This window comes from Phytophthora cinnamomi, assembly GCF_018691715.1.
Source record: "Phytophthora cinnamomi strain GKB4 chromosome Unknown Contig112, whole genome shotgun sequence".
NCBI lineage: Eukaryota > Oomycota > Peronosporomycetes > Peronosporales > Peronosporaceae > Phytophthora > Phytophthora cinnamomi.
This window is the reverse complement of record NW_027151045.1, coordinates 162,322-188,496: the sequence shown is the minus strand read 5'-3', so window position 1 is coordinate 188,496 and position 26,175 is coordinate 162,322. Positions and strand designations below refer to the sequence as shown.

Genomic DNA, 26,175 nt, shown 5'->3' with positions numbered 1-26,175 from the left:
ACGCCTCCAGGCAGCGCATAGGCAGCCATGGCGTCCACGCAGTTCTCGTACTCGAGCGCGCGCCTGCGCCGCGTCAAGTTCCTGCAGTTCGGCGTGTTCAGCCCCGAGGAGATCCGCGCCATGTCCGTGACCAAGCAGACCAAGGTCAACGACCGCATCATCCCGGACGGCATCTCGCGCCCAGAGACGTACCTGAACGGACACCCCGTCATCGGCGGCATCGGAGACCCGCGCATGGGCACGTGCGACTTCCGCGCGCGCTGCAAGACCTGCGACTGTACGTGGGTCAAGATAGATAGATAGACAGAGAGCAGGGAGGGGAGGATATCTTCATCAGTTACTCAAGCCATGTGTGGTTCTGTTTTCTGACTGCAGGCACCTACAGCGGCAGCGGCGGCAAGGTGAACGACTGCCCTGGCCACTTCGGCCACATCGAGCTGGCCCGCCCCATGTACCACATGGGATTCATCAAGGAGGTGCTCAAGATCCTGCGCTCCGTGTGCTTCCACTGCTCCAAGGTGCTGAGCGACGAGCGCGACCACCGCTTCCGCTCGGCCATGAAGATTAAGAACGGTAAGCGCCGACTCAAGGCCGTGTACGAGATCTGCAGCAACAAGAGCATGTGCGAGTACGGTGAGGAGGCCGACATGGAAAAGATGCGCGAGGACCTCAACATCGGTCTGCAGGGCGGCCTGGACGACAAGTCCAAGCCTAAGGAGGGAGGCCACGGCGGTTGTGGTGGCCTCCAGCCCAAGTACCGCAAACAGGGCATCAAGCTGCTGGTCGAATTTCCCGAGCAGATGGAAGACGTGCCTGGATCGGGCGACCGCAAGCAGAACTTGCCCGCCGCGAAGGTGCTGTCGATTTTCAAGAACATTTCGGATGAGGACTGCTACGCTCTCGGACTGGACCCGCGTTGGGCTCGCCCGGACTGGCTCGTCATGACGCTGATGCCCGTGCCGCCTCCGCACGTGCGTCCTTCTGTGGCCATTGACGGCATGGCCCGCGGTGAGGATGATCTTACGCACAACTTGGCGTCTATCGTGAAGGCGAACTTGGCGCTGCTCAACTGTGTTCGCAAGGGTGAACCTTCACACATTATCGAGCAGTTTGAACAGCTATTACAGTTCCATTTGGCAACCTTCCTCAATAACGAGCAGCCCGGTCTCCCGCAAGCGCAACAGCGATCTGGAAAGCCGCTGAAGACGCTGAGACAGCGTTTGCGCGGTAAGGAAGGTCGTATTCGTGGTAACCTGATGGGTAAGCGTGTCGACTTTTCGGCCCGTACAGTCATTACGGCTGATCCCAACATTGCTATTGACCAAGTCGGCGTCCCTCGTTCGATCGCCATGAACTTGACGGTGCCAGAACGTGTCACGCCGTTCAACATGAACTACATGCACCAATTGATCGCGAATGGTCCGCTGGAGCACCCTGGCGCAAAGTACATCATTCGTGAAGACGGCAACCGCATTGATTTGCGCTACATCAAGAATAAGTCGGACCTTGCCTTGAAGTGTGGATGGATCGTGGAGCGGCATCTTCGTGACGACGATTTGGTGCTGTTCAATCGTCAGCCATCTCTTCACAAAATGTCCATTATGTCTCATCGTGTGAAGGTGTTCGACTGGTCAACCTTCCGTTTGAACCTTTCTGTCACGTCTCCATACAACGCCGATTTCGATGGCGATGAAATGAACTTGCACGTACCGCAGTCCATGACTGCTCGTGCTGACGCGCAGGAACTGATGATGGTGCACAAGGTGATTATCACGCCTCAGAGTAACCGTCCGGTCATGGGTATTGTGCAGGACTCTCTGCTAGGTGCGCAGAAGTTTACCAAACGTGACATTTTCTTGCACAAGGATTGGGTTATGAATCTGTTGATGTGGGTTTCCAACTGGGATGGTAAGGTACCAACTCCTGCTATTCTGGTGCCGAAAAAGGGAGAATTGGGCAAGTACACGCCAATCTGGACGGGCAAGCAGCTTTTTTCGACGATCGTACCATCGATTAACTTTACTGGTTTTTCGTCTACACACAACAGCAAGGAGAAGTTCTCGGACCTCTCTCCTATCGACTCTCGCGTGATTATCCAACAGGGCGAACTGCTTGCTGGTATCATCGACAAAAAGATTATTGGTTCCTCAGCCGGTGGTTTGGTTCACATTACGATGCTTGAAAAGGGGCCCGACGAAACGAAGCGCCTCCTCGGTGCAATTCAGCAATTGGTGAACAACTGGCTGGTTGGACGCAGTTTCACTGTTGGTGTAAGCGACACCATTGCCGATGTGTCGACCTTGAAGACTATTGTCGATATTATTACACAAGCTAAGGTTCAGGTGCACGATCTGGTGGTGCGTGGTCAAAAGGGAAAACTCGAAACCCAGCCTGGCCGAACAATGGTCGAGTCGTTTGAAGGCCTGGTCAATATTGTGCTTAACACAGCCCGTGACCAGGCCGGTCGCGAGGCACAAGGCAGTCTGGATGAGACGAACAACATTAAGGCTACGGTGACGTCCGGTTCCAAGGGTTCTTTCATTAATATTTCGCAGATTATTGCTTGTGTGGGTCAGCAGAACGTTGAAGGAAAGCGTATCCCGTATGGTTTTAATCACCGTACGCTGCCGCACTACGGCAAGGATGATTTGGGCCCCGAAAGTCGTGGTTTCGTCGAAAACTCGTACCTGAAGGGTTTGACACCTCAAGAATTCTTCTTCCACGCTATGGGTGGTCGTGAAGGTCTGATTGATACGGCTGTAAAGACGGCCGAGACAGGTTACATTCAGCGGCGACTTGTGAAGGCAATGGAGTCTGTCATGACGCGTTACGATGGAACGGTCCGAAATGCGCAGGGCGAGATTATCCAATTCCTGTACGGCGAAGACGGTATGGATGCCGTGTGGGTCGAGAAGCAGAGGTTCGAGTCGCACAAGCTGAACAAGGTCCAGTTCGAGAAGAAGTATGTTTTTGATCCGTCTGATGAAGAGCTTGGCTGTGTGCCGAACTGCCCCGACCAGCTTTACCTCGAGCCCGACATTATTAAGGACATTCGGACAAATCAGCGGACACAACAACTCCTTCGCGAGGAGCTTGCGCAGCTGCAGAAGGATCGTGTCAACTTGCGTGTCATTCTGGCAAGTCGTGGGCAGGGACAGGAGTCCGATAATGCTGCCCAGATTCCTGTGAATATTCGACGTTTGGTAGAAAACGCCCAGCAGCTATTCAGCATCGATATGCGCAAGCCCTCTAGCTTGCACCCATCCCACATTATCGAGGGAGTTAAGGAGCTGTGCAAAAAGATTATTGTTGTGCAGGGTGATGACCGGCTGAGTATCGAAGCTCAGGAGAACGCAACGCTGTTCTTCCAGATTTTGTTGCGGTCGACGCTAGCATCCAAGTGCGTTACACTGGAGCATCGCTTGACTGAAACAGCATTTGAGTGGCTGATGGGCGAAATTGAGTCCAAGTTTACGAGTGCTTTGGTGTCTGCTGGTGAAATGGCAGGTGTTGTTGGTGCACAATCTATTGGTGAGCCGGCGACGCAGATGACACTGAACACATTCCACTACGCCGGTGTGTCCGCAAAGAACGTGACACTTGGTGTGCCTCGCCTGAAAGAAATTATGAATATCGCGAAGGACGTGAGAACTCCGTCTTTGCGTATCTTCTTGACACCCGATTGTGCACACGATGCTGACAAGGCAAAGTTCATTCAGTCACAACTTGAATACACAACATTGGCTGACGTGACGGCGAACACCTCGATCTACTACGACCCGGATCCGATGAACACGGTGGTTGAAGAAGATCAAGAATTTGTGGCATCCTACTACGAAATGCCCGACGAAGACACACCGATCGCTCGTTCTCCGTGGCTTCTGCGCATCGAGCTGAATCCGAAGATGATGGCAGACAAGAAGCTGACGATGGGTGAAATTGCTGCGCAGGTCGAGTCCGAATACGGCCAGGATCTGTCATGTATCTTCACCGATGATAACGCCGATCGTCTGGTGTTGCGTATTCGTATTATGAGTGATGATGAGGAGAAATTGCAGCGCTCGGGTGAGACTGCCGTTGGACAGGAAGATGACACATTCCTGAAACGCGTGGAGCACAACATGCTGACGCAGATGAAGCTGCGCGGTATTGAGGGTGTGAAGAAGGTGTACATTCGTGAAGGCCCGTCGACGCACTGGTTTGATGACGTCGGTTTCAAGATGATGAATGAGTGGATGCTGGATACGGATGGCACGAATTTGCTTGATGTGATGTGCTACCCGCAGGTGGATGCCACCCGTACCATTTCGAACGATATTGTGGAAATTATTCAGGTGCTGGGTATTGAAGCTGTTCGTCGTGCACTTTTGAACGAAATCCGACAGGTCATTTCGTTCGATGGTGCCTATGTGAACTACCGGCATTTGGCGTGCTTGTGTGATGTGATGACATTCCGTGGCCACCTCATGGCTATTACTCGCCACGGTATTAACCGAGATGACTCTGGCCCTCTAGTTCGATGCTCGTTTGAGGAGACGGTGGAAATTCTTATGGATGCTGCTATGTTCTCGGAGGGTGACCCGTTGACTGGCGTTTCTGAAAATGTGATGCTTGGTCAGCTGGCCCCTCTTGGTACGGGTATCATGGACCTGGTGCTCGATGCTAAGAAGCTTGCTAATGCTATCGAGTACGAGGCTTCGGAGATTCAGCAGGTCATGCAGGGTCTTGACAACGAGTGGAGGAGTCCGGACCAGGGACCGGGTACGCCGATGGCGACTCCGTTCGCGTCAACCCCGGGCTTTTCGGCGTCATCGCCGTTCAGTCCTGGGGGTGGTTCGTTCTCGCCGGCGGCTGGTGCCTTCTCACCTATGGCGAGTCCAGCATCTCCTGGCTTCATGGCAGCGTCGCCTGCACACAGCCCAGCGTCTCCGCTGAATCCCACGTCGCCTGCGTACAGTCCCATGTCGCCAGCGTACAGCCCGACGTCCCCGGCTTACTCTCCGACTTCTCCTGCGTACAGTCCGACGTCACCTGCGTACAGCCCTACATCACCGGCGTACTCGCCGACATCTCCTGCTTACAGCCCGACATCGCCAGCGTATTCGCCGACTTCGCCGGCTTACAGCCCGACGTCTCCTGCTTACAGCCCCACGTCGCCGGCGTACAGCCCTACGTCTCCGGCCTACAGCCCCACGTCGCCGGCTTACTCGCCAACGTCACCTGCTTACAGTCCGACGTCTCCGGCTTACTCACCGACGTCTCCAGCATACAGCCCGACGTCTCCTGCTTACAGTCCGACTTCACCTGCGTACTCGCCGACATCTCCTGCTTACAGCCCGACGTCACCGGCGTACAGTCCGACATCACCGGCATACAGCCCCACTTCTCCGGCCTACACCCCTGCGTACTCGCCGACGTCTCCAGCTTACAGCCCGACATCACCAGCGTATTCGCCGACATCGCCGGCTTACAGCCCGACGTCTCCTGCTTACAGCCCCACGTCGCCGGCGTACAGCCCTACGTCTCCGGCCTACAGCCCCACGTCGCCTGCCTACTCGCCAACGTCTCCGGCGTACAGCCCGACGTCGCCAAGCTACAGCCCTGCCTCACCAGAGTATAACCCTACGGAGGGCTACAACCCGACTGCGAGCGGCTACAGTCCGACTGATGGCGATGAGAAGAAGGAGGACGAGGATGCGAAGTAAGCATATTGAACGCGTGAGTGTGCTAGAAGAAGGCGAGCAAAGGTGTGCATTACGAAAACAGCCGAGAAGTAGCAGCAGCCCATCCTGCGTCGGAGCAAAATCGATTCGTAGCGTGGTGGAAGGCGTGGGAGCCGAGCGAGGGACGAGTGTCGACAGTAGCTCAGCACACGTTCGTCGGCTAGTCATGCATATGTATATCGAGCGACGCCGCCAATAACGATAAAAGCAAAACAAACATTGGCACTTTCATGTTTTGGCTTTTTAGTACAGGTCGTCACAACCTACAAAGTGTCTGTCTACCTAGCAAGTTGCTCCTTTATCCGTTTATTCGCTCAGCGCGATGAGGGCCATGAGGCCGATGCCCGCACACATAGCCGCTGCCTCCTTGAGCGACTGAGCGAGGGAGCAGTCTTCCAGCAGCTCCGGCATGACGCTCGTGCACGCGATGTAGATGAAGCCACCAGCCGTGAACGGCGAGATCCACACCGAGCTCGAGTCTCCGGCGCCTTCCATCAAGAGGCCAATTACAGTTCCGATCATAGCCCCGATGGCCGTCAGCAGCTGCGTGACCATCGCCTCGCGCCGCGTGAAGCCCGACTGGATGAGGATGGCGAAGTCGCCGATCTCGTGAGGCAGTTCGTGCAGCAGCATCGCCACAGTCGTGGTCCAGCCCGTGCCCCGCAGGAACGTCGCGCCGATCGCCAGCCCGTCCGTGAAGTTGTGCGAGAAGTCCGCCGCCAAGTTGAGGTATCCTGCAGCTGCAATGGGCTTCTTCTCGTGGCCCGACGACAACAGCGACTCGTTGTCCGGTGCCACCTCGGCGTCGTCGCCCTTGCCCTCCTTGAACACGGTGCGTTTCCTGGCCGTCGTCTTGTTGGACGCCGGAGAGGCGCCGCCGTCCTGCACCGAGGACGAAGGGTGCGAGTGTCCATGTGAGTGCCCGTGGCCGCCGCCCGTCTGGGCTCGCACGAACTTCTCCAGCATGAGGAACGTCAGCATGCCGGCCAGCGTCCAGAGCCACACGTAGAGGTCCGCCATCGAGTGCGCGTGGTCGTGGTCGTGGTCGTGGCTGTGGCCCGCACCCTCGGGCAGCGAGTGCGGCAGCAGATGCAGCAGCGCGTCGCCCAGCAGCCCGCCGGCCGCGAAGCTCAGGAACACGCGCAGCAGCGGCTGCTGCTTCTCCTGGCTGCCGACGCCCAGCGGCACCACCAGCAGTACCAGCACGGGCGCGGCGCCCACCAAGGCGGTGGCAAACAGCGCCTGGCCCCACACGAGCGGGGAGAACCGGCCGGCCTTGGGCTGCGCGGCCGCCGCAGCCTTCGGGTGCTCGTGGTCGTGCTCGTGATGATCGTGGGCGTGCGCTCCGTGCTCGTGGGCTCCGTGCTCGTGCTCGTGCTCGTGGTGCTCCTCTTCGCGCACAGCAGGCGTCGGGGGCACTGCGGCGTCATCGGCGGCCGAGAGGAGGGCGACGCCCAGCAGGGCCGCGGCCAGCAGCAGCAGCGCGCGGAGACGGAGACGGCGGCCCATGGTCGGCGTCGGGAGTCAGAGTGGCGTGTGCGAGGAGCTGCGGGATTGGCCAATTCGAGGATCGCGTTTGCGCCAATCAAGAGAGAGGATCGAAGTGTAGCCATGTCGAGCCCAATGCTTGGCACGTAGTGGCGGTGCGTGGCGGTGCCCGCCCCATTGCCCAGCGACGGCCTGTGTAAAGACCTCGGCACAGCACCGCAGCCATGGGCTTGCCTGCCGTGAACGTTGTCGCGCGAGTTAGTCGACGGTATTACCGCGCACGCAGGAACGGCACTAGTCTGCGTTGACTCATTCGCTGCAGCGAGCAGCTCGCAGATCGGGTTGCTGTTGATCCATGGCCGGGTTCACGCCGTGGCCAAAGCAGGCCGCGCTAAACATGACCAGCGCGGAATTTCCGAGGGTTTCTCGTCGTCGTCGGCGGCAGCAGTCGGCGCGGACTTCTGCTGCAAATCGTTCCAGTGGTGAGGCGGCGTTTGGACTGTGGACGAACGCCGGTCAGCGCGAATAAGTCGGCGTGCAGCACATCCGAGTCAAGCGAGCCGTATCTCCAGCGGCATGTGACCAGGCTGCGGCGAGTTGAGGCGAGTTGAGGAGCTAGCACTGCCTTCCTGCCAGGCAGACCGCGACGGTCTAGAAGACAGTTCGCGCTTACAATGTCGGCCGGCCGGCAGTCCGCCCTCGCCGAGAACCCCGAGCGCAGGCCGCCATCCCGCGCGCAATGCAGCGCAGGGACAGCGGAGTGATGTGGAGCGCGTCACGTCTGTTTGCCATCGACGGGCCCGTGTCACGCGAGCGGCGTCCGGCTCGGCTTGCCGCGCGCTTCAAGCAGCCGATGCCGCCTTTTGCGCAAGCGCCAGCGGTGCTCTCGTGTCTCCAGCCTGGAGCGCTCGCCGGCGCCGGCGCTGATGGCGGTTTGCTGCACTGCAGCCTGCACGGGCTCCGCGGCAAGTCGCCGAGAGGCGAACAGATCGCCGCGGCAGCTCCGGACGCGAGTCGCGTCACGCACCCAATCTCTCTCGTCGCGCGTGGCAGCAGGTGGAGCAATTCGCATGGGGACACTCTGCAGGACGCTCGCGATGATGATGATGGCGTCCGGCTGGCGCGCCGACTGGTTTAACGCCGCCCGGTCTCAACACACCGCGACTGCGAGTCTGCGACTGCCGCGCTTGCTGCTGCTGCTTCCGACGCCGCTGCTGCAGGCCAAAGGGAGACACCGCGAGCGCTGCTGCTGCTGCTGCTGCTGCCGACGACGACGACGAGAACGCGCCAGCCAGCCAGCCAGCGCCATGAAGCCTCGCCTCCAGCGGCTCCGCTCGGATTTGGGCCGGTGGAGATGCGCCTCCCACGGTCTCGCAGTAGACGGTTCGCGCGAGTCTTTGGGGCGCCACGCTCCATGCGTGCGGGGGCGGCCTCACCTGCTCCGCAGCGATGTCGCTAGCGCTGCCGTCGACAGCGACGACAACACGCAGGTGCGCCGGCCTCGGCGCGGGCTCAAGCGCCTCCTGCCTTGAAGCCGCGTCCATCAGGCGTGTCGAAAGAATTTCGGGGGCGGCGCTCGTCGACGGTGGCGCCGACATCCGGTTCCCTGCGCAGCCACGGCCGGGCCAGTCGCGAATGGGTCCCCTTCGCGCGGCGAGTGGTTTACCCATCTCGGAATCGCGAGTTCGGCGACGCCGCCAGCTGGCTGCCGCTCACCACATCAGGCCTGCGCGGGCTGCTCGGATCGGATCATTTTACGTTTGGCCGCCGCCCAGGCAGCACGCCGTGAGTCACCGCCGCCGCCGCCGCCATGATGTCGCTCCTCGCCCAGCCGCTCTCGCCGCGCTCCAGCAGCCGCCTGGTCTTCGGCGCCTACGAGCCCGCCATGCCCATGTCGGTGCCGGTGCCGGTGCCGATGCCAGTGCCAGCCGCCGGCTCGCCCACCGGCAGCAGCGCCAGCAACACCACCAAAGACCGGCCCTTCGTCTGCGAGGAGCCCGGCTGCGGCCGGCGCTTCAACCGCAAGTTCACGCTCAGCGAGCACAAGAAGACGCACACGGGCGAGAAGCCCTACGTGTGCCCGCTGGCCGAGTGCAGCCGGCGCTTCAGCACGTCCGGCAACCTGGCGCGCCACAAGCGCCTGCACGCGTCGCTCAAGCCCTTCGAGTGCGACATCAACGGCTGCAAGCGTTCCTTCCCCAGCCAGGAGAAGCTCGACCACCACACCAAGATCCACACGGGCCGCCGGACGCACATGTGCCGCGTCACCGGCTGCACCAAGACCTTCAGCACGGCCGGCAACCTCACGCGGCACATCAAGAACCGCCACCCGGAGCTCGTGCGAGCCACGACTGCCTACCCGTCCTACCAGTACCCGCGCGCCATGCCGTCGCCCATGCACCGGCCAGAGGCCCCGAGGGATATGCACACGCAGCCGCTGGCCATGACCGACGTCCGGCAAGACATCCCGTCGCCGCATATGCTAGCCAAGATCGAGCCGGTCCCGCCGGTCTTCTCACCCGACTCGGTGGAGCTTTCGTCGTTCCAGGACGAGCTCTCGGCCTTCCAAATGGCCTGTGAGCCGCCTGAGCAGCCGTTCGTATCGCGGCCGCAGGACCTGGTCCCGCCCGAGGGTAGCCACCCGCAGTCGCTGAGCGAGATCGCGCGCTGCAGCATGAGCGTGCTGGACGAGGTCATCGAGTTCGAGCTCACCAAGAACGTCTGAGCGAGCAGCAGTAGGTTATGAGTATTCCCGTATATTGATAGTACATGTAGACTTTTGATCCCTGTCCCTCATTGCTTCGGATTGCATTGCTTTCGATTGCATTGCTTTCGATTGCATTGCGTTGCGTTGCACTGCTTGTTGCTGTGGATACCGTAAGCCTCGACGCGGTCACTGGTGGACCGAATGGCTTCCAAAGCCGCACACGCAGCGCCGAGCTCGCAGACAAGCAGCCCGTGTTCGCGTTCGTGTTCGAGCACCACGCGGCCGGGCCGAGCCGAGCGCGCGATAGGCCGACACGTCAATCGCTCCGCCGCCGTCGAGAGGCAGGCAGGCAGGCATCACTTCAACCACGCGGGCCAGGCCTCGCTCTGGCACCTGCGGTGGACACCGCCGACAAGGACAAACATGGCGCAGCGGCCGAACTGCAACGCGCGAGCTTGAACTGCAAGGGCGTGGGCACGATCAAATCGAAGACAAGCTCTTTCTGCGCAGGTGGTGTCCTGCTCTTTTCCTCGACTTCAAGTTGCCTCTGAGCTTTCGCACCGGCACCCGTACATGTATTGGAGGTGCCACACGAGCTCTTGCACCAGAATCCAGACGCGTAATACGGGCAAGTGGTTCATGCAGCTGTTGACAAGGGAGCCCGACGTCCGTGTGAGCTATTGTATAGGCTCGTCTCTTTAAGATCGCGCGACGGTATGCAGCGTCAGCACAGCTACAACTACCTGTACAGGTTGCAGTGTACCGGAGCGCAGCGCTCTGCTCTCTGCTCTGGCCCGCAGCTTTACAGTTCCGAGAGATTTTCTGCCTGCCTGTCATCAAGCGTGCGCGTACCATAAGCGCCGAGCTCTGAGCACCTGGCCTGACGTCACGCGCGGAGGCGTGCGTCGTTGGTGGAGGCAAGTTCAACTTCACGGTGTCGTGCTGCGGTCGGCCGGGATCCTGTTAAACGAGCGCGGGTTGCTGGGCCGCCATGCAAAGAGGGAGAAGAGATGTAGGTGCAGAGAGAGATCAGTCTTTGTTTCGCTCGCGGCGGTTTCCGGTGCGAAGTTGATGAACGGGTGTTTGCAAATCCTGCTCGCCAGAACTTCAAACTGCCCAGGACCAGGCCGCCGGAAGCGCTACATACATATTACGGCAGGCACAACAGCCGATCGATCGGGTTCGTCTAGCCGCCAGTGCGCTGCCAGCGTGGCGTGTGTATCCCGGGACTCCTGGCAGGAGTGGCTGCTTTCGAGTCGGACTGGTGGCAACAGATGCCGTCTGCTTGCCCTGCCGTGATTCAGCTAGCTGTACGCAGCGCTGGAGTCGGTCGGGATCCGCATCACGCTCACGGGTTCCGCTCCATTCTCCTGCGGTGCTCAATTCGCCCGCAGTGTTTACCGCACGGCGAGATGCCCGACACGCGATCCGAGCTGGTAGAAGAGCTGCGAGCGTCGCCGCATTGCAGACGCCCACCATCACGCGCATTTGTAGTCTCCCGCTTCCGAGGAGTCCTCGGCTTGGCTGAGGCTCGAGAGTTATCCTGCAGGGTTGCAGCGCTACCTCAAGTTCGCCTGGTCACATGAGAGACAAGTCGGGCGCATCGCGTCCCGGATGTGCTGCACACGTGCCAAGCAGACTTGCCTGGACCTCTACAAAGCTGCCGCACAAATTTTGCTCGCAGTGAGCAGCGCGCACATACAGCGCTCAGTCGCATTTGGGCAAGGCGGAGTGCGCAGTCGGCCTGGGGGCAGCAGAGCGAAGAACGAGGGTTATCGCGGCAGACGCACGTGCCTTGACAAGAAGTCCGTTCTCCGGTGGTCGATCTCGTTCTTGAGAGAGAGGGGTCGACTTGTACATGACGAAGGGTGTGACACTGTTCTGCAGCTCATTAGTCCGACCTAGGCGTTGCCGGCGCTGTCATGAGCGGCACGATGTCCTGTGTCCCGCGCCTCGACCGTCACAAGTCGTCACTAAGTCGCTCGATCGTCGCGATTTGGGTTCCTGGTGCCTATGCAGCCCATCGCCGCGTTAAAATGGGGCCACGTTATCCTAAATGCACGGGACGCCAATGGTGATGTCGAGCTCGTAGTTGGGGTGGGCGTTTGTGAGTTGAGTGTTGTGACCGCCGTGTTAGTGCACAAGGCTTTTCAAGGGATGGCGGGCGGCTGTACGGCGTCCTTCGGGCAAGTGGAATCGTGCAGGATGCACATAGATATTGTCGTCGCGGGGACTTGCACATTGCCGATGGAGGGGACAGCTGGTGTGAATCGCGCTGCATGGGTCTTTGCGACGTCTACAACCTGAATGAACACGGCGTTACCAGCAATCAATTTCGATGCTTGAAGGGATACACCCGGTTTCAGACTGTTTGGTGGAGTTGTGTACATGTCGTATAAGCTTGTTATTTTAAATTAATATTGATATACGCTGCGCATGCACATGAATGCCTGTCGGAAGCATTGAGATCTCTGAATTCTGCGTGCGTGCTGGGAGTCGACTGCACCTAGATTTAGACGCACGTAGATTTGCAAAATATTTTACATGTATTACTATGTGTAATATCAATATATATTAGCACCAAATGAAGTGCACGTGGATCATGGGTGTGCCAGCAAATGCGTACCAACTAAGGTGCGCTGCAGCGTTCCCAGCACGCACGCAGAATTCAGAGATCTCAATGCTTCCGACAGGCATTCATGTGCATGCGCAGCGTATATCAATATTAATTTAAAATAACAAGCTTATACGACATGTACACAACTCCACCAAACAGTCTGAAACCGGGTGTATCCCTTCAAGCATCGAAATTGATTGCTGGTAACGCCGTGTTCATTCAGGTTGTAGACGTCGCAAAGACCCATGCAGCGCGATTCACACCAGCTGTCCCCTCCATCGGCAATGTGCAAGTCCCCGCGACGACAATATCTATGTGCATCCTGCACGATTCCACTTGCCCGAAGGACGCCGTACAGCCGCCCGCCATCCCTTGAAAAGCCTTGTGCACTAACACGGCGGTCACAACACTCAACTCACAAACGCCCACCCCAACTACGAGCTCGACATCACCATTGGCGTCCCGTGCATTTAGGATAACGTGGCCCCATTTTAACGCGGCGATGGGCTGCATAGGCACCAGGAACCCAAATCGCGACGATCGAGCGACTTAGTGACGACTTGTGACGGTCGAGGCGCGGGACACAGGACATCGTGCCGCTCATGACAGCGCCGGCAACGCCTAGGTCGGACTAATGAGCTGCAGAACAGTGTCACACCCTTCGTCATGTACAAGTCGACCCTCTCTCAAGAACGAGATCGACCACCGGAGAACGGACTTCTTGTCAAGGCACGTGCGTCTGCCGCGATAACCCTCGTTCTTCGCTCTGCTGCCCCCAGGCCGACTGCGCACTCCGCCTTGCCCAAATGCGACTGAGCGCTGTGTGTGCACGCTGCTCACTGCGAGCAAAATTTGTGCGGCAGCTTTGTAGAGGTCCAGGCAAGTCTGCTTGGCACGTGTGCAGCACATCCGGGACGCGATGCGCCCGACTTGTCTCTCATGTGACCAGGCGAACTTGAGGTAGCGCTGCAACCCTGCAGGATATTACCGATTATGTATGCTCGGCGTTATGCGTATTGCTCGTGATCGCGATTGCGGACCTCGGAAGGGAAACCTGTTCACCTGATCTAAACGTATTGCTCGTGATCGCGCTTTGACTGTACGTGACTTGTAACCTGTTCACCGATAGTTTGCATGTACTAGATTTTGTAGGTGTGTTTTGCACGCTTTTAGCTTTCTGAGTCTACTCACCCTTTTCTGGTTGGGAACAATCTGGTCGTATTACAGCACATAATATTGTTGACAATGTGATTTTTTTAAAGCAGATTTTTCCTTACAGAGCGAATGAGAGCGGAGCTCGTTTGTGAATAATTATGATTAGAGAGATGGTCTATTTAGAACATTTTGTAGACGCTATTTTTTGCTTTAATGCTTTGGCTGCCACCAGTCCGACTACAATAGTGGAGACATAAGAGAGAGGCTTTGTGTGCTTGTCGTTGAGAGCAATGATTATTTTCCTGTATTGTGATGTACATCGAAGTATTTCATTTCATGTTATCTCTTTTTTCAGTATCTGACGGAGGCTTTGTGTGCTTGTCGTGTATGTTATTGAAATCGACAGAGGCTGTGTGTTGCTTGTCGCTCATTGCAAGGGGTAGATCTTAATTTTAGTTCATGGAGAGGCTTCATGATTTTGATTTTGTATTTGGTTTGCTTGATATGTTATTTTGACAGAGGCATTGTGTAGCATGTCATGTACTACTGTAGTAGTAGGCAATTCAATTTATTGACAGATGGACAGGGGCATTGGGTAGCATGTCCACTACTATATTCGTGCTGAACGGCCTGTGACTTTGCGATGTCGTGCAAGTCTCTCATGAGCGTATTTACATGGAAGCTCTCTAAGGTAGCTTTCGCATGAAAAAGTGGAAGCAGCTCGCTTTAGTACCAGTACATGGTCAGGCGGTCTTACAGCAGGGGCTTTGGCCGGAAGTTAGCGCTGGCGCAGAGGCGTTCTAGCTCTTAGCATAGATGGTTCCTGCAAGCGCACAGCCGTGGCGCAGTGGGCATCAACTTCGCACCGTATGACTCGTGCGGCGCTGCAGCTCAGTGGCTGGCGCAAGGGGCAGCGCGAGTAGAGCAGCATCTCTGACACTGGCAGCCGTACATGACACGTGGCAGCTTCGCGCGGGTCCTCTTGTTAGCGTTGGGCTCATAACCTGTTAAGGTTTTGGATCGGACATGTTAGAGGAAGGAATAGCAGAGGAATATAACAGCGGAGGACAGCGTGAAGGTGCCGAAGGAAGAGGTCTTGGAGGAGGAAGGATGCCCGGAGGTGCTTGTATATTAGCAGTCAAAGACGGGTGGTCCCTGGCGGGGAGATAATCCCCCTTATTCTGCAACTAAATCAGTGGTCTACATTGTACGGGACAGCTCTGTGAGCGAGTCCCATGTTCTCCTGCAAAGCATCAGCACGTCGGAGATGCACAACTTTAACAAAGTTGAACTTGCCTCCACCAACGACGCACGCCTCCGCGCGTGACGTCAGGCCAGGTGCTCAGAGCTCGGCGCTTATGGTACGCGCACGCTTGATGACAGGCAGGCAGAAAATCTCTCGGAACTGTAAAGCTGCGGGCCAGAGCAGAGAGCAGAGCGCTGCGCTCCGGTACACTGCAACCTGTACAGGTAGTTGTAGCTGTGCTGACGCTGCATACCGTCGCGCGATCTTAAAGAGACGAGCCTATACAATAGCTCACACGGACGTCGGGCTCCCTTGTCAACAGCTGCATGAACCACTTGCCCGTATTACGCGTCTGGATTCTGGTGCAAGAGCTCGTGTGGCACCTCCAATACATGTACGGGTGCCGGTGCGAAAGCTCAGAGGCAACTTGAAGTCGAGGAAAAGAGCAGGACACCACCTGCGCAGAAAGAGCTTGTCTTCGATTTGATCGTGCCCACGCCCTTGCAGTTCAAGCTCGCGCGTTGCAGTTCGGCCGCTGCGCCATGTTTGTCCTTGTCGGCGGTGTCCACCGCAGGTGCCAGAGCGAGGCCTGGCCCGCGTGGTTGAAGTGATGCCTGCCTGCCTGCCTCTCGACGGCGGCGGAGCGATTGACGTGTCGGCCTATCGCGCGCTCGGCTCGGCCCGGCCGCGTGGTGCTCGAACACGAACGCGAACACGGGCTGCTTGTCTGCGAGCTCGGCGCTGCGTGTGCGGCTTTGGAAGCCATTCGGTCCACCAGTGACCGCGTCGAGGCTTACGGTATCCACAGCAACAAGCAGTGCAACGCAACGCAATGCAATCGAAAGCAATGCAATCGAAAGCAATGCAATCCGAAGCAATGAGGGACAGGGATCAAAAGTCTACATGTACTATCAATATACGGGAATACTCATAACCTACTGCTGCTCGCTCAGACGTTCTTGGTGAGCTCGAACTCGATGACCTCGTCCAGCACGCTCATGCTGCAGCGCGCGATCTCGCTCAGCGACTGCGGGTGGCTTCCCTCGGGCTGTTCGCAAGTATTATACTAGGAACGCATCTGAAACTTGGACGTCAAAGTCCGCGGTCGGTTAGAGCCTCCTTCCGAACGAATGGCAATAATCTAGCTACGGTACATGCACAACATGGCGCAGACATTATGCAGTTCTTTTCGACCAGACTCATGGGCTGGCGGCGGATCCGCAAACGCGGGTCTTTTGTGTAGTAGTTCCGCGTACAGCACACGTGTTGCTGGATATGTAAATACGTGCACCTCGGCCTCGTCATAAGTGCGTGTTGAGTTGAAGTCGGCACGTTGTATTTTGGGCGATGGCAGTCCGAGACCAAACAACATGCACCATTGTAGCCATGTCGAGCTACATATCGGCATACCCGGTTTTGTCTATACCTGTGCGTATCGGAGCCTGACGTCGACCCCCCCCCCCGTTCCGATGCCGCGCGAGCTCATCACTCTGCAGGTGGGGCAATGCGGCAACCAGATCGGGCGGCAGTTCTGGCAATTAGCGCTGGAGGAGCACGCGCAGCACTCGAGGCGCGCCGTGTTCGACGAGAGCATGAGCAGCTTCTTCCGCAACGTGGACAGCCGTCACTCGCCTCCCGTGGACCTGCCGTTCAACGCGGGCCAGTCGGCCATCCGGTCGCTCAAGGCGCGCGCCATCCTCGTGGACATGGAGCAGGGGCCTGTGGCCGAGACGATGGCCGGCACGCTGGGCGAGCTCTTTGACCAGCAGCAGCTGCTCACGGACGTGTCGGGCTCGGGCAACAACTGGGCGCACGGCCACTGCGTCTACGGCCCCAAGTACCGCGAACAGCTCCAGGACAAGCTGCACCGCGCCGTGGAGCTCTGCGACTCGCTGCAGTCCTTCTTCGTCATGCACTCCATGGGCGGCGGCACGGGCTCGGGGCTCGGCACGTACATCCTGGGCCTGCTGGAGGACCAGTACCCGGACGTGTATCGCTTCGCGACGGTCGTCTTCCCCTCGGAGGACGACGACGTGGTCACGTCTCCCTACAACAGCATGCTGGCGCTCCGAGAGCTCACGGAGCACGCGGACTGCGTGCTGCCCATTGAGAACGAGGCGCTCATGGATCTGTGCGCCAAGATCCAGCGAGGCACGTCGTCGGAGCAGACCCACACGCACGTCGTGGACGGCTCGCGGCTCACGGACAGCGTGGACTTGAGGGAGCTGGAGAAGTTCTACAAGAGCGGCAAAGGGCCCCCGGTAGCGGCGGCCAGGCAAGCGAAGAAGAAGGGCGGAGTGAATCCCCCCGGGCCCCAGAAGAAGACGAGTGCGTTCGGCGAGATGAACAACATCGTGGCGCGCTTGCTGACCAACTTGACCAGCTCCATGAGGTTCGAGGGATCTCTGAACGTGGACCTGAACGAGATCACGACCAACCTGGTGCCGTTCCCCAAGCTGCACTTCCTGCTGTCGAGTATGAGCCCGGTCTTCGCAACGTCAGACCCGAGGCAGCAGCCCCGCCGCCTCAACCAAATGTTCTCCGAGGCATTTCAAAAGTACGTGTGGGCCAGCAACACTTGGTGCGGTAGCACGGAGGAACTCATCATGTGTGTGTTTACGGCAGGGACCATCAGCTGATCCGGGCCAACCCCCGAGCCAGCGTCTACTTGGCGTGCGGGTTGTTGATGCGCGGAAATGTGGAGGTGTCCGATATCAACGCCAACATCCAGCGCCTGCAGTCTGAAGTGCGCATGATCCACTGGAACCAGGAGGGCTTTAAGGTCGGCGTATGCTCGGTTCCGCCTGTCGGGCAGAAATCGTCGCTGCTGTGCCTGTCCAACAACTGCTGCATTCGCGAAACGTTCGAGCGTCTGCACACGCGTTTTCATAAGCTCTACAGTCGCAAGGCGCACATACACCACTACACGGAGTTCATGGACGTCGGCATGCTGGACGAAGCGCGGGAGAATTCGCGATACCTCATCGGAGAGTACACAAAGCTGGAGGGCGCCTCCGATGCAATGCAGCCTGCAATCATGCGAAGTGCCAGGCGCTTGCAGCCATTCTACTAGTAGTGCTTGCTATCATTTCTTCTGCTGGCTGAGTGGGGCGAGTGGCGAGCGTTTGAGGTCTGAGACGATCCGACATTGGGAGAAGAACGGAAACTAATACCGTGTTGATTCCACGCCCAGCAAGAACGCTGCTGAATACTTCAGATGTGCGTTACGGCCTCAACTTTACAACTGCGACTGTGGTGGCTTCAGTCCATTTCGTTATTAATACCTCCAGCGTGCGCTATGGATTGTCAACCAAACAACCCCGCGCAAGGGCTCATTTCTCAATTCGTGGCGATTACTGTTAGACTGTATACGGCACGGAATCTTCAGCGAGGAGCTCACAGCTCTTTCGGGTGGATTTTCAGGGCGTCAGACGCAAGGTACTGAGTTCGACAGCATTGCTCACTCTACGCGCTCGGCCCAACATGGCTCGACTAGGTGATCCGTCGGTGAAGGACATGGTGCTCAGGCTCTCACGATCGAGTCGATCGCAGTATGAACATGAACGCACGAGCGAATACGAGCAACAACACTCTGAAGAAAGTAAGGAGAGGACAGCAGCACTAGAAAATATTTTCGTTGGAATTGGGTCGCCTTCCGAAACTCGAGCTCATTTAAAGGTCGGTGACACCAGCACCGATACAGAGTCTCCAGTGGTGAATATCTGGGACCGTCGGTGGTGCGGACTCGTGCTTCATAGCATCACTATCGGCCTCGTCAGCACCGTCCTACCGCTGTGCGTCTACCCCTTCCTCACCTGCAATCTCAACATGGAAGGCACCCAGACACTGTCGGCACGCACGCTGCTGGGCCTACCATGGGCGCTCAAGCCGATCTTCGCGCTGTTCATCCACTGCTCCCCGCTCCCGCGCGGTTTCCGTCTCCGCAGTGCTATGACAATCGGCTGGGGTGCGACGGCTTCTGCGCTGATCGCTATCTTCTTCCGGGACCAGCCGACGCCGTACTTCCAGGACCGCAAAATGGTCGGCACCCCACTTTCGGACTTGTCGACGCAGCAAATGAACTCAATCAATCTCGACGCTCCAGTCCACGGTGCGTTCTACGTGATGCTGATGTGCGTGGCTTCTGTGGGTTTTGTGCTGGCGGACGTCGCTGCCGACGAGCTGATCCGAGATGTAGCGGTGCACCACTTTGGTGTGTCGGCATCTCCACGCGACGAAGACGAGGTGTTTCAGCCTGTGATGACCAAGTACCGGGTGATCGCGACCTTGGGCTGCTTCCTGTTCATGGGTTTCGGCATGAGCGGATGGGACTACGGCGGAGACTTCGACTTCTCGCTCGAGTACACGCAGGTGATGTTAGTCGTGGGTCTGGTGTCTCTGCTGCCCGTTGTTTTGCTGGGCTTTACGGTGAGTGAGACGGCACGAGACCGTCGGTCGTTGCGCCAATCGCTCCGGGAGATCTGGTCACTTGTGCACAATTGCGGACTGAACCACGTGCTGTTGTGCCGGTTTGTTGGCGGCGTGTGCGCCGGAGTGAGTGCCACCGCGGTGAACCCGATCGCGTTCTACTACGCTGGCGTGCAGCCTCTGAATGACACGGTGGTGTCGTTCGTGGCCATCATTGTGGTACTGTGGGCCCTGAATTGGGTGGGCAAGAAGGACTGGAACGTAGACTATCGCACGGTGATCGTCGTGGGCACAATTATCACGCTTGTACTCGACTGTGGCGCCACGATGTTCACGATCTGGGGTGTCGTGCGCAGCCAGTGGTTCTGGATCGGCCTTCCCGTGATGGAGGCGATCCCGTCGGCACTGGACTACACAATATCTACGGTTGTGCTGACGGAGATCGCGGACGCGAGAGCTTACTCTAGTATGAGTGCGCTCGTCACGAGTGTGTCGTTCGTGGCGGGTCCTCTCGGTCTCGCGCTGTCCAAGTATATGGACGCGCAGTTTGACGTGACGAACCAGGACATCATGACCGACATGACACATGTGCGAGATCACATCATGGCGACGTTTTTCATCGCGTACGCATTACAACTGATCTCGCTGATGTGGCTGCTGGTTTTACCGAGAGACAGAAGCGAAGCACGGGAGGTCAAGCTGCGTAGCGGGACTTCTTTTGTGCGTGGTGTGAGCCTGCTGGGGCTGTTGGGGCTAACTCTAGCGTTCGTCGTGGCAGTTCACGTGCTGTCAGTGTACGAACCGACATCGTGTCTGGCCCTCTCTGGTGGTAGGGGCTGCTGATCGCAAGCGGCAAACCTCGCTACCAAGTCATTGCTTCTTCAGACGGGACTTGCCTTGATTACTTCTGCGCGAGAATAATCAAAAAGTGAGCCCAACAACGCGACAAAAAATTGAGTCTGCCGCTTCCTGTATGAGTGATACATGTACATTCATTTTTCACTACAGATTTGTATGCAAATATCACAATACAGTGTTAAATATCTCGACAAGCTGTAGCATGACGTCGCCATGGCGTTCCTGCTGCGCTATTTTACAGACAACAACATACAAAGACGGCGTCATGAATGCCATTTCCCTAATAAAAAGCAAGAAAACCCGTACAAATTTGCAGATAAAAATGAAAACGCCAAGGGTTTCATAAAATACACGTAAATTCATATAAAGTACTCATAAGTATATGAAATACAAAGATAAAGTCTAGTGATTGAAAATGATTGGCTGGTGAGTCCTAGTTGTCCACTGCACGACTTTGTCTACCAGCTTTTGTGTCTACCGGATTTGTATGTCGTTGTCTGTATACAGTACAACTGACGCCGCCATGGTTGACTAAGGTGACGGCAGACCACTGTATTATAAGGTCGTCGTAATGGAGCTTCTCCTCTGGGCTCGCCATGGACTGTCCAAGAGCACAATAGCGCGCTTTATGTCTGGCTGCTTACAACCGCAACCGCATAAGCTTTCGTCCCCGTAAACTCGAGTGGTCTTACTCCGTCACCATAAGTTACGGTGACTTATTGGCGGTTTACGTCGACCCACATGGCCGATTTCCCATCTTGGGGATGCGTGGTTCGTGGGCTGCGCTCGAAGAAGAGAGTAAGTACAATCGCAAAGACTCTCGCCCCTCTCACTCGACGATTCATCGGCAGGCGACGACCAAGTCGCGAGGAATCTAGCACTCGCCAACAAGGATATTGGTGTTCAAGAATCAAACACGATGGCTCCGTTCCTCGACCCGTCTGCAAAGGACCTAGTGGGGAGGCTCTCGCGCTGGAGCCTTTCACACCACGAGCACGCGCCCGACTTCCACCTTGACCCAGAACAACCTCACGAAGCATCCACGCAAGCGGCCAAGATAACGCCTGAAAGCGCATTCACCGTCTTAGGTTCCCCACTGTATGCAGAACAACCCGCGCGAAGTGACCTTAGGAAGACTAAGCAAAGAGCTCCACAGACGAATCTCAATATCAGGGACCGTCGGTGGTGCGGACTCGTGCTTCATAGCATCACTATCGGCCTCGTCAGCACCGTCCTACCGCTGTGCGTCTACCCCTTCCTCACCTGCAATCTCAACATGGAAGGCACCCAGACACTGTCGGCACGTACGCTGCTGGGCCTACCATGGGCGCTCAAGCCGATCTTCGCGCTGTTCATCCACTGCTCCCCGCTCCCGCGCGGTTTCCGTCTCCGCAGTGCTATGACAATCGGCTGGGGTGCGACGGCTTCTGCGCTGATCGCTATCTTCTTCCGGGACCAGCCGACGCCGTACTTCCAGGACCGCAAAATGGTCGGCACCCCACTTTCGGACTTGTCGACGCAGCAAATGAACTCAATCAATCTCGACGCTCCAGCCCACGGTGCGTTCTACGTGATGCTGATGTGCGTGGCTTCTGTGGGTTTTGTGCTGGCGGACGTCGCTGCCGACGAGCTGATCCGAGATGTAGCGGTGCACCACTTTGGTGTGTCGGCATCTCCACGCGACGAAGACGAGGTGTTTCAGCCTGTGATGACCAAGTACCGGGTGATCGCGACCTTGGGCTGCTTCCTGTTCATGGGTTTCGGCATGAGCGGATGGGACTACGGCGGAGACTTCGACTTCTCGCTCGAGTACACGCAGGTGATGTTGGTCGTGGGTCTGGTGTCTCTGCTGCCCGTTGTTTTGCTGGGCTTTACGGTGAGTGAGACGGCACGAGACCGTCGGTCGTTGCGCCAATCGCTCCGGGAGATCTGGTCACTTGTGCACAATTGCGGACTGAACCACGTGCTGTTGTGCCGGTTTGTTGGCGGCGTGTGCGCCGGAGTGAGTGCCACCGCGGTGAACCCGATCGCGTTCTACTACGCTGGCGTGCAGCCTCTGAATGACACGGTGGTGTCGTTCGTGGCCATCATTGTGGTACTGTGGGCCCTGAATTGGGTGGGCAAGAAGGACTGGAACGTAGACTATCGCACGGTGATCGTCGTGGGCACAATTATCACGCTTGTACTCGACTGTGGCGCCACGATGTTCACGATCTGGGGTGTCGTGCGCAGCCAGTGGTTCTGGATCGGCCTTCCCGTGATGGAGGCGATCCCGTCGGCACTGGACTACACAATATCTACGGTTGTGCTGACGGAGATCGCGGACGCGAGAGCTTACTCTAGTATGAGTGCGCTCGTCACGAGTGTGTCGTTCGTGGCGGGTCCTCTCGGTCTCGCGCTGTCCAAGTATATGGACGCGCAGTTTGACGTGACGAACCAGGACATCATGACCGACACGACACATGTGCGAGATCACATCATGGCGACGTTTTTCATCGCGTACGCATTGCAACTGATCTCGCTGATGTGGCTGCTGGCTTTGCCGAAGAACTCAAGCGAGGCAGAAGCCCTCAGGATTCGTGGTGACACGTCGACGATTGGTGGCGTGGGGCTCTTGACCCTGCTGGGACTGAGTCTGGCGGTCGTGGTGACGGTGCACGGGCTGTCTGTGTATGAGCCGACGGCGTGTCTTGGCGTGTCTGGCGGCAGGGGTTGCTAAGTCTAAGTAAAATACATGTAGACCGCTCGGTCTCGCGCTGCCCCCGTCTTTCAGTTCTGCACGACAGCGTAGTAGAATGCGAACGGGTTCACCGAGGTGGCATGCACATGCCACCAACGAATCGGAACAACAGCACGCAGTTCAGGCTGCAATTATGTACGAGCGGCTGGACCTCCCGGACCAAAGTGTAAAAAGTCATCATGATGTGATCACGATTATGTGTCCTATCAGAATGATGTGATCAAGCGAGCCCACGGACAGGGTTGCCCACAACTACGCGCAGCTCCCGCGCGGCCTCTTCATCTCGGCCAACGACATCGGCCACGTCGCCGAGATCCTGGACAACTGACTGGAGAAGGACAACCGCGCCATTTTCTTCACGGTTGGCGAGCGCTTCGAGCAGCTCGGGGGCGAGTTCATGAACGCCGCCAAGACCAAGTACGATGACAAGGTGCTGCTGCAGTTCGAGGACTTCGGCAACTCGACGGCCTTTCCTCTACCTCGCAAGTACCAGAACACGCACTGCACATTCAATGACGACATCCAGGGCACGGCCTCGGTCGTTCTCGGTGGCCTCCTGGCTTCTGTGCCTCTTTCGGGCAAGCCGATCTCCGAGCAGAAGTTCGTTTTCCTCGGTGCTGGCACTGCTGGAACGGGCATTGCCGATCTCATTGCTATGGCTATCTCGCGTGAGACTGGCAAGTCGGTGGAGGATTTCTACAGGTATGTATCACATGACTAAGAATTTCAAGTCGTGACTGACAAACATAAGCGGCATCGTGATGGCTTCAATATAAATGCATTCAACTTTCAAAACACTGACGCTAAATTACCACTGGAAAGAGGGGTCCTTCCGAGAGGATGTTGTTGTGCGAACTACTGCAGCGCAAGCACCGAGTGCTTAGGGGTTGTACATGAACTCGCTCAGGTACTGGGTCAGGTTCTCAGGCTTAGGGACGGTGGCGAAGCCCTTCTCGTAGCCATACTCGGCCACAGCCTCGGCAATCTTGAGCGACACGTTGCGGATCGTGGACAGCGGCGGGTACACGCAGCCAGTCTCCAGGTCAGCAGGGGTGGTCAGGCCAGCCAGCGTCTTGGCCGCGATGATCATGACCTCGTCGTCCACGTGGGTCAGGCCGGCCGCTACGATGCCGAGGCCAATGCCAGGGAATACGTACGAGTTGTTGCCCTGGCCAGGCACGAAGCGCTTGCCGTTGTACACGACGGGGTCGAACGGGCTGCCGCTGGCGAAGATGCACTTGCCGTCTGTGAACGTGTACGCCTCCTCGGCCGTGCACTCGGCCTTCGAGGTGGGATTGCTCAGCGCGAAGATGATGGGGCGCTCGTTGATCTCGCACATCTTCTGGCACACCTCCTTGCTAAAGGCCTTGGCAATCGTGCAAACACCGATGAGAGCCGTGGGCTTGATCTGGTCGATGGCCGACAGGAGGTCCGGGCACGCGGGGGCGTCGTGGGCGAACAGCAGCTTGTGGTGCTGCAGGGACTCTTTGCGGGACTCGACGATCAGGCCACGCGAGTCCACCAACCAGATCTGCTTGCGGGACTCGTCCACCGACTTGCCAGTCTCCTGAGCGATGGCCTGGGCGATCAAGTCGGCAATGCCCGTACCGGCCTCACCGGCTCCGAGGAACAGGAAGGTCTGCTCCGAGATGGCCTTGCCCGAAAGAGGCACAGCAGCCAGCAGGCCACCGAGAACGACCGAGGCCGTGCCCTGGATATCGTCGTTGAATGTGCAGTGAGTGTTCTGGTACTTGCGGAGCAGGTTGAAGGCCGTCGAGTTGCCGAAGTCCTCGAACTGCAGCAGCACCTTGTCACCGTACTTGGCCTTGGCGGCGTTCATGAACTCGTCCACGAGCTGCTCAAACTTCTCGCCGCGCACACGCTTCTGGCGCAGACCGATGTAGAACGGGTCGGCCAGGTACTCCTCGTTGTTGGTGCCGCAGTCGAGCACGACGGGCAGGCACATCTGAGGCGGCACGCCGGCGCAAGCCGTGTACAGCGACAGCTTGCCGACGGGGATGCCCATGCCGTTGGCGCCCTGGTCGCCCAGGCCGAGGATGCGCTCGCCGTCCGTGAAGCAAATGGCGCGGATGTCCTTCTCCGGCCAGTTGTCCAGGATCTCGGCGACGTGGCCAATGTCGTTGACCGAGATGAAGAGGCCGCGCGGGAGCTGCGCGTAGTTGTGGCTGAACTCCTGGCAGCCCTGGCCCACCGTGGGCGTGTACACGATGGGCATGAGCTCGGGCGTGTGCTCGATGAGCATGCGGTAGTACACGTCCTCGTTGGTGTTCTGCATGTTCTGCATGAAGATGTACTTCTCGATGGGCGACGTCTTGCGGCGGATGGCGGCCATGGCGCGCTCCGTCTCGAACTCGGTGGTCGTCACGGCGGCCGGCAGCAGGCCGCGCAGGCCGAGCTGCTGGCGCTGCTCCTCCGAGTAGGCCAGACCCTTGTTGGCGATGGGCGTGCGCATGGCGGTGTATCCGGGGCCGGCCATCTTGCGGAGCGGAGGGAGTGCTTGCTTGGGGGGAGAAGGAGACGAGGTCTGCGCGAGACGGCAAATACCAGAATGAAGCGGAGCCCAAAGCCACGTCAGTTTGGCTCGCTCGCGTTTCTGCCCTGGGTCTGTGAAGGGGCGCGGCTCAAAACGGTCGAAACTGTATGGCCATTCAACTCTATATAAGAAACATGGATCGATTTGGACGGGTATATCGATTACTGCACTCTTGTTTGTAGCCCTTGGATGAATGCAGTAAATTCAAAATACGATTCATGTTGCGGAGGTATGCGTTCTTATACCGTTTGGTCTCCCAAACAAGCGCTGTCACATTTGGGTTTTTCACAGACAGCGCAGAAACGGGTCTCCTGGGTTTTTAGACTTGGGACATGCTGCTTGGTGCTGACCGAATGCGCGTTTCCAGCGCGCGTTGGCGGCCAGTTTGCTTGCCGGCCGCGTTCGTGCGCGCCTTGACCCGCTTAACCTCGAGGCGCTGCATCACGACGGCAGGCAGCAGGCGACGTCAGCCTCGCGTTTTCTGGCGAACAGGCAACGTAAGCTGGTCGGTCCCCGTAAACCGCAGCGAATTTGGGCTGGGTCGCAGCTTTTTGCTGCCGTAGGCGCGTTTTGATGCGAAAGTGTTTGCGTGCGTGGCCTCCTGCACGATTAAAATCGGTGGAGGTATCAGAGCAATATTGCCTGGATGCGGAAATGGT

The 26,175-nt window shown here is 57.7% G+C and overlaps 8 protein-coding genes across 9 annotated transcripts; 6 read left to right on the top strand and 2 right to left on the bottom strand.

The window, feature by feature from the left end:
* Positions 1 to 27: 27 nt before the first annotated feature.
* On the top strand, positions 28 to 5,705 carry IUM83_15991 (DNA-directed RNA polymerase II subunit RPB1; the record flags this gene model as incomplete). The annotated part of the gene is made up of 2 exons (XM_067940843.1): positions 28 to 277; positions 376 to 5,705. 2 exons carry the CDS (start codon positions 28 to 30, stop codon positions 5,703 to 5,705), a joined length of 5,580 nt encoding a protein of 1,859 aa, XP_067781950.1.
* A 324-nt stretch (positions 5,706 to 6,029) lies between these two features.
* Positions 6,030 to 7,232, bottom strand: IUM83_15990 (Zinc (Zn2)-Iron (Fe2) Permease (ZIP) Family; the record flags this gene model as incomplete). The annotated part of the gene is made up of 1 exon (XM_067940842.1): positions 6,030 to 7,232. One exon carries the CDS (start codon positions 7,230 to 7,232, stop codon positions 6,030 to 6,032), a length of 1,203 nt encoding a protein of 400 aa, XP_067781954.1.
* Positions 7,233 to 9,021: 1,789 nt separating this feature from the next.
* IUM83_15989 (Zinc finger protein) lies at positions 9,022 to 9,936 on the top strand (the record flags this gene model as incomplete). Its single annotated transcript, XM_067940841.1, has 1 exon — positions 9,022 to 9,936. The coding sequence occupies one exon, from the start codon at positions 9,022 to 9,024 to the stop codon at positions 9,934 to 9,936; it is 915 nt and encodes a 304-aa protein (XP_067781966.1).
* Positions 9,937 to 16,405: 6,469 nt separating this feature from the next.
* IUM83_15988 (tubulin epsilon chain-like) lies at positions 16,406 to 18,009 on the top strand (the record flags this gene model as incomplete). Its single annotated transcript, XM_067940840.1, has 2 exons — positions 16,406 to 17,493; positions 17,562 to 18,009. The coding sequence occupies 2 exons, from the start codon at positions 16,406 to 16,408 to the stop codon at positions 18,007 to 18,009; spliced, it is 1,536 nt and encodes a 511-aa protein (XP_067782000.1).
* Positions 18,010 to 18,764: 755 nt separating this feature from the next.
* IUM83_15987 (outer membrane protein PmpB) lies at positions 18,765 to 20,207 on the top strand (the record flags this gene model as incomplete). 2 transcript variants are annotated; one of them, XM_067940839.1, is made up of 1 exon in its annotated part: positions 18,765 to 20,207. In XM_067940839.1, one exon carries the CDS (start codon positions 18,765 to 18,767, stop codon positions 20,205 to 20,207), a length of 1,443 nt encoding a protein of 480 aa, XP_067781947.1. The 2 variants fall into 2 exon arrangements, with proteins under 2 accessions (XP_067781947.1, XP_067781948.1); XM_067940838.1 differs by having other exon boundaries at positions 18,888 to 20,207.
* A 1,291-nt stretch (positions 20,208 to 21,498) lies between these two features.
* IUM83_15986 (outer membrane protein PmpB) lies at positions 21,499 to 22,941 on the top strand (the record flags this gene model as incomplete). Its single annotated transcript, XM_067940837.1, has 1 exon — positions 21,499 to 22,941. The coding sequence occupies one exon, from the start codon at positions 21,499 to 21,501 to the stop codon at positions 22,939 to 22,941; it is 1,443 nt and encodes a 480-aa protein (XP_067781885.1).
* Positions 22,942 to 23,290: 349 nt separating this feature from the next.
* On the top strand, positions 23,291 to 23,683 carry IUM83_15985 (NADP-dependent malic enzyme; the record flags this gene model as incomplete). The annotated part of the gene is made up of 1 exon (XM_067940836.1): positions 23,291 to 23,683. The coding sequence occupies one exon, from the start codon at positions 23,291 to 23,293 to the stop codon at positions 23,681 to 23,683; it is 393 nt and encodes a 130-aa protein (XP_067782001.1).
* Positions 23,684 to 23,842: 159 nt separating this feature from the next.
* Positions 23,843 to 25,459, bottom strand: IUM83_15984 (NADP-dependent malic enzyme; the record flags this gene model as incomplete). The annotated part of the gene is made up of 1 exon (XM_067940835.1): positions 23,843 to 25,459. The coding sequence occupies one exon, from the start codon at positions 25,457 to 25,459 to the stop codon at positions 23,843 to 23,845; it is 1,617 nt and encodes a 538-aa protein (XP_067781946.1).
* Positions 25,460 to 26,175: the final 716 nt, after the last annotated feature.